The 10,942-nt window shown below is 42.3% G+C and overlaps 1 protein-coding gene across 1 annotated transcript in view; it reads right to left on the minus strand.

Moving 5' to 3' along the window:
• notchl (notch receptor, like) overlaps window positions 1-9,828 on the minus strand; it is a 15,183-nt gene extending 5,355 nt beyond the window's left edge. The window contains exons 1-6 of the mRNA XM_008281163.1: window positions 9,601-9,828; window positions 7,290-7,434; window positions 6,102-6,434; window positions 4,881-5,101; window positions 3,054-3,378; window positions 1,229-1,404 (exon numbers count right to left, since the gene is read on the minus strand). Coding sequence (XP_008279385.1) covers window positions 1,229-1,404; window positions 3,054-3,378; window positions 4,881-5,101; window positions 6,102-6,434; window positions 7,290-7,434; window positions 9,601-9,652 — 1,252 coding nt within the window. The 5' untranslated portion in view covers window positions 9,653-9,828. The remainder of the gene's footprint in view (window positions 1-1,228; window positions 1,405-3,053; window positions 3,379-4,880; window positions 5,102-6,101; window positions 6,435-7,289; window positions 7,435-9,600) is intronic.
• Between the last annotated feature and the right edge of the window lie 1,114 nt (window positions 9,829-10,942).

Genomic DNA, 10,942 nt, shown 5'->3' on the forward strand with positions numbered 1-10,942 from the left:
GCGGCCTTTACTCGCCGTCTGCAGCCTTTACTCGCCGTCTGCAGCCTTTACTTGCTGTCTGCAGCCTTTACTCGCTGTCTGCGGCCTTTACTCGCTGTCTGCAGCCTTTACTCGCTGTCTGCAGCCTTTACTCGCCGTCTGCGGCCTTTACTCGCCGTCTGCAGCCTTTACTTGCTGTCTGCAGCCTTTACTCGCTGTCTGCAGCCTTTACTCGCTGTCTGCAGCCTTTACTCGCTGTCTGCAGCCTTTACTTGCTGTCTGCGGCCTTTACTCGCTGTCTGCGGCCTTTACTTGCCGTCCGCGGCCTTTACTTGCCGTCTGCAGCCTTTACTTGCTGTCTGCAGCCTTTGCTTGCCGTCTGCAGCCTTTACTTGCCGTCTGCAGCCTTTGCTTGCCGTCTGCAGCGTCGTGCTCTCCAGCTGGTGACTGAAGGGTTCAGATTCCAGCAGTAAACACAGTCAGCTCTGCACATGTGCCACAAACTTTACTGTTTCAGACTCTGGCTGCAGCTAATGTTTGTTTTCATCGACAATCAGTCTAGTGATTAGCTTCTTGTTCATTAGGCTGTTTAGTCAATAAAACATCTTGAGTGTTTTTCCACAGCCCAAAATCCAAAGATATTCAATTAAGATTATTACAGAAACAGTAAAGTTGGCACCAGAAAGTCACAGCGGTTATTTTGTTCCTTCAAAATCTGTTGAAGGCTGTTAGAGCCATTTGTACATGTGTGTTCAGGTCGTTCCCCGGCTGCCACAGTAGGTGGTGTATTGGACAGCAGCACATGGAAATGTAGAAGTAGAAGAAGAGGTAATTACTCCTCAGGTGTGCTGCTTACCGGGAGAAGCACACAGTTTTTGACCACCGTTGCCGTTTAGAGGCTCATCTTTAAGCCCTTTGTTTGTTTTCATGCAAGTTATGGATGTAAATGAGTGCAGAGCAAAGGCTGTAGTGGTAAATAAACACCTCTTAAGCACAAGTCCACAGATGTTTGATTTACTGCGTGGAGCTGCCGACGTGTCAGTTACATATCTTGGTACCAGCCCCTCACTGTGGTTTAGGTTTTTTTTGTTTGTTGAAATCAAGTCACTACAAAGGCGCCTGAAGATCCAACAGAAACAAGTGCTGTCCCTGTAGTACGGTGATGAGGAGTACTGTGAACATATATGGCAGGTGAGTAAAAGCTTTTGGTAGTTTGGAATGAACAGGTGATTGTATGACATGTCCGTACGTTGCACAGGCCTGCGGGGCTGAGAGGCTCCGGCCCGGTACTGCTTCTGCTCCTGGGTCCTGTGGTCACAGATGGTGGCGTCGTCCTGCCGCCGGGAGCATCTCACGCTGATGTCTTCCATCGAACTCTGGGTAAAGTCTGTGTCACTCCCCACATCCTGGTCCCTTTTGAGAGGCCTGAAAGAAGCAGCGCATAGCTACGGTATGACACACTGAGGAACTGCTGAGGTCTCCATGTGAGCACGCTTCTCGTTTTAGTTCTTTTGCTTTTGTTCTCAAATTTATGAGTTAGCAAGAAAGCTGTGGAACACACCCAGACACAAGAATACACTATTGTTACTGCAGGGCTGGATTTCCTGAAACGTAAACACGGCGCTCTCTGGGTCCTAGAACACGAGGCATGGATGTCAGAGCCACAAGCTTCTGGACTTTACAAGATCTTCAAAATAATTTGCATCTATTTGATGTGACCGAGAGGCAGGACAGAAATGGAGGAGAGTGATCATACATGCACCATGTGCTCTGCAGTCTGTAGGATCACTAGGGTTTCACCGAACGTTGGTATTCAATGTTGATTAGTCTGCTGATGAATTAAACATCAAGTCTACGGTATAAAACAGCTTTTTTTTGGAGAGTCAGACCACAGGACTCCTTGGTTCCATTCCAGGTCTATTTGCTGCAGGACAGTCCCTGATTCCCTCCCTGTCTCTCTCCACTGTGTCTTTCAAATAAAGGGACAGAAAATCCATCCAAAACTTTACATTTTCCTCAATGCGAATGCCTCAAATTACTTTTTACTTCCCTTTGAGTCTGACCAACACACAGAAATCCAAAAGTCTTTCATTCATAATGATATGAAACAGAAACAAGCATCAAACCTTTTATGAAACATAAGAGCCAACAGATGTTTTTCCATTTCTGCTACTTAGTGGGATCAGCCTGGACAAGCTATGGAGCTCCCCAAGGTTCTGTGCTCGGGCCGCTTTTATTTGCCTTTACAGAAATAATTTAGGTAAGAATGCAAAAGGATTGTTTTATGTCTTCAGGTCTTTTATCCATTATTAGAGATTTTACAAACTACTGCTGTAGCCTATATATGATCTATGTTTTCTATAATTTTGCGATATCACAACATAATTTTCTTTGTTTGTATATATTTCATTAAAAAAAAAAAATTAAATCCTAATTTTTTTGAATTAAGCAGCATTCTAGATCCCTAACTCCTAATGTGCTTTGTCCAGTTAGTTCACTAATATAGGATGAGTGTGTATACATTTATTTTCCGGTCCTGCAGTGAGCAGTGACCTGAAGCAGACGAGAGCTTTACGTCTTCTGTGGCAACTGTCTGAAAGTCAGTTATTAACCAGGCCATTTTTCTACTACTGTTAACAGAAGTGATGTTATAAATGATGTGCTGTCACACTTCAACATGTCTTTTTTTCCTGGGTTTCTGGACTGTGATCGCCATCTTGTGGTGTTTTGCTTTGTTCCTCGTTACCGTCTGACAAGCTGGTGGTCATGACAATAATCTGCCTTTTTTTCCTTTCATGCTTTCCTGAGAAAAACCTTTTAACTGAAAATTAACTTTTGAAAAGAAATCAGCTGCTTATTTGCAGACTAACAGTGTGTAGAAAGTTTCCTGAAGGCTCTAAAACTCTCTGAGACAGTTTTACAGATACAAGCTGCTGTTGTAAATCGTGGAAGGCTGTAGAAACGCTGAGCAGAAGCGTTTAAGGACAGAATCCATCCACTGCAGTAACTCCACAGGATCTGCCTAGAACACACTGACATGACATCATCCCCCAGCAGACCAAACATCCTCTCACCGCATTCGGATGGCGTCCTCCCCCAGCGGCTCCCTCCTTCTCTTCTTCTCGGCCTCCTTGGCTTTCTTCTTTTTCCTCAGGCTGATCTTGTCTTTCTCCCGGCTGGACCTGACCCGCTGTTCTTGGTGGGCTGCGTGGGTGATCCAGGCCTTGGCTTTGCCGTCGGTGTCGGTGGCTTTGGTCCGGTGCCTCACCCTCTCGCCGCCGTCCCTCTCTGCCCGCTGCTGCCTCACCCTCCTCACCACCAGGACCACCACCAGGGGCAGCAGCAGCAGCAGGCCGATGGCGATGGCCACCACCGCCCACAACCATGCAGGAGTCGGCTCTTTGGGAGAAATAGTGAATAATAAGAACTTAATGGTTGATATTGTTAGCCGACAGTGGATAAAACTGGATCTGATAGTATCAATAAACAGTTGAAATCGTAGATTACCAGTTAAAACCATCTCAATGTGGATAAACAGCTAAAAAAGGCTGAAACTCAAACAGCAAAACTATGGATAGGTGCTAGAACGTAATATAGAATAATGAATAAAAAGCTCCGAGACCAAACCGACCGTTCAACTGGATGAACATTTACTTTTATCAACATCCACTTTTATATGTGTTCAGTAAGATCCAGTATAAACAAACACGTGAACATTGGAGGTGGTGTTTAGTTTGGATTTGGCCTGCGGTGACTCCATCAGGTTAACAAGGCTGGAAACCACTGAGCTGCATTAAATTAACTTCCTCTAATCTCACGTAAACTACAAAGTATGTATAACTTAAAAATTACCTTTTTTTTATTTCAGTGCATGAAACCAATCCATGGAGTAGTGAGAGTGCCAGTTACAAAAAATAAATCAATAAAAGAATAATAAAATAAAAGTGGAAATAAAAACAAGAATAAATAAAATAAAAAATGTGTCAATATTAATCAAAAATGAATCCATAAAAGAAAAGGATAATAAAAGTAGAAAATATCAAGACAAATACATAAAATAATAAAATAATAATTATTTATTTTTTAAAATTTATTTGAATTTGAATTTTGTAATTATTAATTTTTAAAAAAAATGTATTTTATTTTATTAAATTTTTTTTCATTTTTATTTTTTATTACATTTTTAAAAATTAATTAATTTTTATAATGTTGCTTTAAAAGCAAAGGCACAACAACTTTCCTACTGCACACATTTTTCTGCGCTTATTTCTTTTGCTTTTAAAGCAACATAAAAAAAGAATAAATAAATAAAAATGTTAAAAATTATTTAAAAAAATTCAAAATACATAAATAACAATAAATAAAAAATAAAAATAATAAGAAATAAATACATTATTATGATGATTGTTATTATATTATTATTTATTTCTCTTTATATTTCTACTTTTATGAGCCTTTTCTTTTGTGAGTCCATTTTTGATTAATATTGCTTTATATAACACGTTATTTATTTTAAAATGTATTTATTCTTCTTTTTATTTCCAGTTATATTTTATTATTCTTTTATTGATTTATTTTTGTAATTTGCTACTCTCACTGCTCCGTACTAATCTGTCTTGTAGAGCTAAACCAGGCCTCTATGTACTCTGACAGGTTCCACGTTTTCAGTGAGGTGGGAATTTTAGTATCATTAATAAATCAATAAATATACTTACTTTTTAAAAATCATATATCTTTAGCGTTTTGGTTTGTTCATACCTCATTGTAGGAGATAAAATGAATGAACACATCTGAACAGATCTACACACTGGAAGCTCGGCGGTGTTTTATGGTGTTTTGTTTGGATGACATTGAAAGCTGTGCGTGCACATGTGTGTGGGAGACAGGACATGCTGGCCTACCTTTGACTTCCCTTTTCTCCACTTCCTCCTCCCTGCTTCCTATTTCCTCTCGGACACCTCTGATGCTTATGATGGCCTGGAGCTCCGGGAGGGCCGGGAACGAGGTGGGCTTCAGCAACATGACGGCACGGAGGAAACTGGCGGCCTCGGTGGCGTAAGGGAAACAGGTAGGGGGCAAACGGGAACATGGCCTGTTGTCCACTTGGAGGAAAAGGAGGGAGCTAGGAAAAAGAACAGCTGTGTCATTTCTGAGGCCTGTTTCATGACGTGTGTATTTTCAGAGTTAAGTTTGTTGATTAAAATCCGAAACCTTCTCAAACCTGGAACATGATGAAGAACATGACAAACTATACCCTCTAATCAAAAATCTAAACGTAGTACTGGTTTCCAAATGCACAGCCAGTCAGTGGTTGTACTTCTACTTTGTGGAGTTCCTCAAGGTTCTGTGCTTTGCCCACTTTTATTTATTTTGGATATATGATTTTTTATGATAATGGATTTAAAACTCATCGTTATGCAGATGACACAGTGTCGTTTATCTCACCTCATACGAAATTAAGTTGATCTTATTTCTATTTTCAATTTTTATCATATCTCTGCAAAAGTTCATGTTGCAGCAATTATCTCAGTTCACAAGAAGTACAGGAGCTGTTTGTCCCAAATGTATGGACAAAGACTGGAAAGGAAGCCTTAGTTGTTTTCAGCTCCACTTGGGCCTGCAAAAGGAACTGAATGGATGATTCTGATAGCTTTCAAAGAATGGTAAATAGTAAATCCTCCCAGTGTTAGAAGTCTTTGCTTACTTGCAGCTTTGAAGTGATAGTTCAGTTTTCTGAAATGCGGTTGTGTGAGCATCTGCCAGCAACTCCTGCCTTTTGTGAGGTAAACTTCATGTTTTTGTGAGTGGAGTCTGGTGGCTTTGACGGGAGGTATATGATGATGGAAAGGGCTGTCTGATGCCAACAATACTCTAAATATAGCGTACACTGGAACCAGTTATGTTCTTTTTTTAGCTGGGCCAAATTTAGGCGAGTAAAACACATTTAGTTCCTGAACCCATCCATGACAGTTCACGACTTAGCTTCCATGCAAGTCCTCCAAAAACGATCTGCTGCAGGTAAAACACCAGCTATTGATGAGTACCTCCTACAGTCCTACATATGGGAAACCAAACTGGTCCTTCATTATTATTACAACAGAAACGTTTGTGTCAGTGCCCACCCGTTTGAGTCAGCCGGTGATGCCTGAGCCAGCAGGTCAGCAAGCTCCTGAGGGTCAAAGTTGAACAGGTTCCTGTTGTTGGCGAGGGGGACGGAGCCCCTCAGCCTGAGCGGGGACTGGAGGATGATGCTGAGGGCCCAGAGCAGCGAGCTGTTGGAGAAGGCGCCGCGATGTTGTGGTGTGTTGGCGTGAAGGACCAGGGTGCCTTTGGCCCACAGGGGGTTCTGGTGTCTGAAGCAGTCGCTGCCGTCCCATCCGCAGGGGGCGCTGTCACATCCCTGCTCGCAGTGAGAGTTGGCGTAATGGTCGCGGCAGTACTGGATGTGGCCTGGACTGGGAGTCGAGCCATGAAGGAGAGGGATGAAGGGATGTAAAGGGAGAGACGTCATCAGTGACCTGGTGGAACTCAAGCTCTATTTATCTATTTTTGTCAGAATAATATTCCTAAAGTGAAGTTTAGCTCGACTTTAGTGACTGAGAAGGATGCAGCATCATTATTATTTACACCAGTGGTTGTTTTACACTGTATTCAGACCACTGACTGAATGACCATGCTGTTCATGCGTAGCCTCGTCTATGTCTGATTTAAAAATGGCTCACATCGTAGTATTTTACAGTAAAAAAAAACAAACAAGTATTTCACTGAAAAAAAAGAAAATGAAAATGCTGAAGTATTCCTATTATTGATAAGAACGATTGACAAAATATTCAGATGTGTTATGAGAGTAAAACCAATGGAAGGATGTAAAAAATACTCCATTACCAGTAAAGATTCTGCACAAAAAACTCCTCAAGCAACATCAAAATCTTCCTCTTAAAAGTAAGTTAAGCTGCCAAACAAATGTATTCGAGCAGAAAGCTCCATGTTTCCCTCTGAAATGTCGTGGATTGGCCTAAAATGAAGATACTCCTGTAAAGTACCTCAAAGCAGAGTACAGTACTGAGTAAATGTACTCAGTTACTTTCTATAATTGGACGATAATTGTAATAACAACCATGAAGACAGAGTATTCTGAGGATGCCTTTTGTTTGGATTTTTTACTGATAGCTTCTTTGTAATAGAGCAACAAAACACCAGAAAGGTGCAAAAACATTTCCAAGAACAACTAGAATACAGTGAAACCCAAACCTCACATCATTTACAACATTTACTATTAAGTCCTGCAGTACTGATGGAAAGTGTTTTACTTGCAGTGGCCGCGGTCCTTCAGGCAGTCGAAGCCGTCTCGAAGACACTCGGGCTCCAGACACTCTTTGTCACACGACCCATCTCCAAACTTTTCTTTACACTTCCGGATGACTGGACACTGGCCCCATGGATCGCTGGACGCAGCTGTGGAGACGGTAATGAGATCTGATTTCACATTCTTTGCCTTAAAATGATCGTTTGGTTTCGATAAAACGGGGTTTGTCAGAGCAGCGGGACTGACTGGTGTGTGACTGTGACTTTGGTGTTTTAACGTCTCATCTCATATCGACACCAAAATGAGATAATTACTCAAACGAACTGAAGGCAGCGGTACACCAGCAGCTTCTGCTTTATACAAGATAAAACGAGTGTTTTTGTTCCTGGAGTCTGGTGGCTTTGAAGGCAGCAAAAGTAATGGTTTCAGTTTTCTGACATAAAGGGCCAGTTGATGGCAGAGCGTACACTTACACTGATATTGTTATTTTCTCTTTTTATCTGAGCCACATGTAGGCGGCTAAAATACCTTTTGTTGCTGACCCCAGACCGCTTACGCTCAGACTGCCTTCTTCTGGATGTCTTGAGCTTGTGCACCAGGTCACTGGTACATAATGACTAGTTGCTATTTTATCAGCCTGTCAATGATTATCTGGATTGATCGATTAATCGTTTGGCCTCATAAATGTCAGAATTTGATGACAAAAGTCCATCAGCGTTTCCCCAAAGCCTTCAAATATCGTCCTCAAAGGTCTTGTTTTGTCCACAACCCAAAGACATTCAGCTTACAGTCAGAGAAGAGTGAAGAAACCAGAAAATATTCAAATACAAACAGCTGTAATCAGTGGATTTAGACCTTTTTTTCCTTAAAAATTACTCAAAATCTTTAATTATCAGATGGTCTGCTGTCTAATGAATGTCTGTAGGTGACTTATGTCAACACTGAGTTATGTCTCAACACTTCTATGTTCTCGTGAACTTGGCAGACACACCTGATTTTTAAAAACGGTTCATTATTTCAGCTCATTTAAGCTGACATTCTCCCCGGCTACACCACGCAGACTGTTTTCTCTTTATCGCCGGAGCAGCTCAGCCACATATTCAATCCAGTCATTGTTCGAGACCATTAGCGTCGATTCACAACAATGCAGGTCAAGCCGTGAGAGGTGGGCCCTGATACGGACCGTTAAAGGGAGGAAAAGGGCCCGACATAAACAGGAAGCTACCAGGAGAAGCGAATAGCAACAGGAAATGGAGCGGGTCGGGAACTTGATAAAGGTCGAAGGTCGTCACCGTGGCGATGAGGAATGCGATGGAGTCGGACAATGGGCTTGGCAGGTGTGTGCGGGACGGCAAACCGGAGAGGAAAAAAATCATAGACAATAGAGCTGAAATTAGACGTGTTAAGTGTTTTAGACTTCTGTTTCACTGCAAAAGGAGACTCTGGTACAGACTTCTACATCACTATAGGGATTTAAATGGGTCATCCCGTGACGGGCCTCTCACCTGAGCCCCCCCAGAACCCGCAGAGCTTTGTACAGTAACTTCAGTATATTTAATGAAGCCATACAAAATTTCACCTTCATACTATTAATTTGTTCAGAGTAACAAGCCCTTAAAAGTACATATGGATGGATGAATTTTGTCCATGATCCAGCATTTTGAGCTCTTATTACTACAAAAATACAGAAGAGATTTTCAGGGAAGAAAATCACAAACTCAGTCTAATTTTAGATCTACTCCAGGTGTCACAGTCCAAAAACAAAATCTTGTTTTCATTCTCCACATTTTTTTTTCTTCTAAAGTTAACTTTGAGCACAACTAACCAGGGTGTGTTAGATTAGATTAGATTAGATTAGATTCGATTCGATTCGATTCGATTAGATAGAACTTTATTGTTGTAGTCTCAACAGAAAAACAAGCGTTGGTACGCTGGATGTATCGTCTGTTCTCTGATCATTTACTTGAGAAAACTTCACAAAGTGCACTTCAGGTTAATTTTAAGGTTTATATCACCGTGTAGGAGGTTGACGGTCAAAAGACGTCACAGCAAGTGAAAGGTCCCATTTTTACCTACGTTTAGACACCAGGCTCATCTTAATGATTTTCTAATATACTCATATTTTACCTTGTCTAAACACCCTCAAAAAACAATAAAAACACATCTTTTTGATTTAAAGCAGGCCAGTGGATTTAGTGATCAGAAACGGTTCTCTTCCTCCAGACACAGGCTTCGTTCTGCACACAGTGAGCAGGTGGCGCGCTTCATGTCGCTTCAAAAGACAGAAATCTGTTGAAAAAAGGCGGCTAGCTCACCTTGACACGTCCAGCTCAGTCCCAGCAGAACAAACGTCCTCAGATCCAACATCTTCGGGTCACCAGCTGCAGGCCCTCTCCGCTCAGGATCAGCAGTCCTCCGGTCCAGCTGCCACTCAGCCCAAACAGCTTGTGATGTGCCGAGGCGGCCGAGGCGCTTTGTGATGAATCTGCAGCTGTGTGGTGCTGCTGCTCACAGCGTCACCCCGATCCCATCACCGCGGCCACCAACACCTTCAGAACCACCACCCAGCCCACTTTGTTCACTCGCTCTTTTTTTTTTAGAGGCCCTGCGGATATCTGGACGACTTCCTGCCACTGTGTGGAGAAGAATAGGAAGGGCGATAACCATGTGTGCAGCTCTGACTGTGACTCTGAGCCTCCGTTTAACTGAAGAGAGGGATTCTGTCTGGATGAGCCGTTCTCATACTGTGGCGAGAAACGGTTCCCAAACATGGGTTTCTATCGACCGACCTGAGCAGGCCTTCGTCTTCAGAGGATGCTGTCAGCACCTTCTCAACAGCAGCTCATTTTAAACTTCAATCTGTATGCAGACGTGTTACCGCCCAGTGTGAAGCTGTTGTGGATGTGATCTTTAGTACCTATCAGCTGTCCCACTTTCTGTTTCTGGTTCTAGTGGTTTGGGAAGCCCCCCCTGATGATTTCACACCAAATCAGCATCACAGTCCACATACATGAGACCAAGTGCTACTTACAACACACACAAGGCTACCTCAAATCGAGGACCTGAGCTGCATTCGTAGCAGCAAATTCAAAGCAAACATGCAAATTATAAGCAGCAAAATGACACCGTGGTCCTCTCTGATAACGCCCCTGAGCACAGCGTGGACCTGAAGCTGTGAAAAGAAGCACAGGTGAGGCAGGAATGAAGAAACGCTGCATGGAGACTGTGGGGAAAAAAAAACAATCATTGATGCAAAATCCACAACCTCCATGTTGGTAGTTTCACTCTAGAACTGCTTCAGCGTAGCCAACAAACACAAAACAGACTTTTCTTTGGTGAGCAGAGTGAAGATTATTTTGCACTGTGACAATCCTGAGGTCCGTAATGACCAAAAATGTCAACATTTATACATGGAAGGCAAACGTATGTTGGTGCTCTGGTGGTCATGTGACCCTTTGAACATTCTGTTTATAGCAATAAACGGCTCTGGTTGTGTTAAAGCAGGAAACAAAACTACATTTAAATACTTAGCAATAGCTGCTTAATTAGCATTTACTTTGGGTGTTTTGTGTTTTTTGTTTTTTTCTTAAATGGGCCAAACTGTAGCAGACCCACACGTACATATTGTAGTATGATTAGAGCTGGGGCTGCAGGTGG

The sequence above is a fragment of the Stegastes partitus genome, unplaced genomic scaffold, assembly GCF_000690725.1.
Source record: "Stegastes partitus isolate 25-593 unplaced genomic scaffold, Stegastes_partitus-1.0.2 Scaffold225, whole genome shotgun sequence".
Taxonomy (NCBI): Eukaryota; Metazoa; Chordata; class Actinopteri; family Pomacentridae; genus Stegastes; species Stegastes partitus.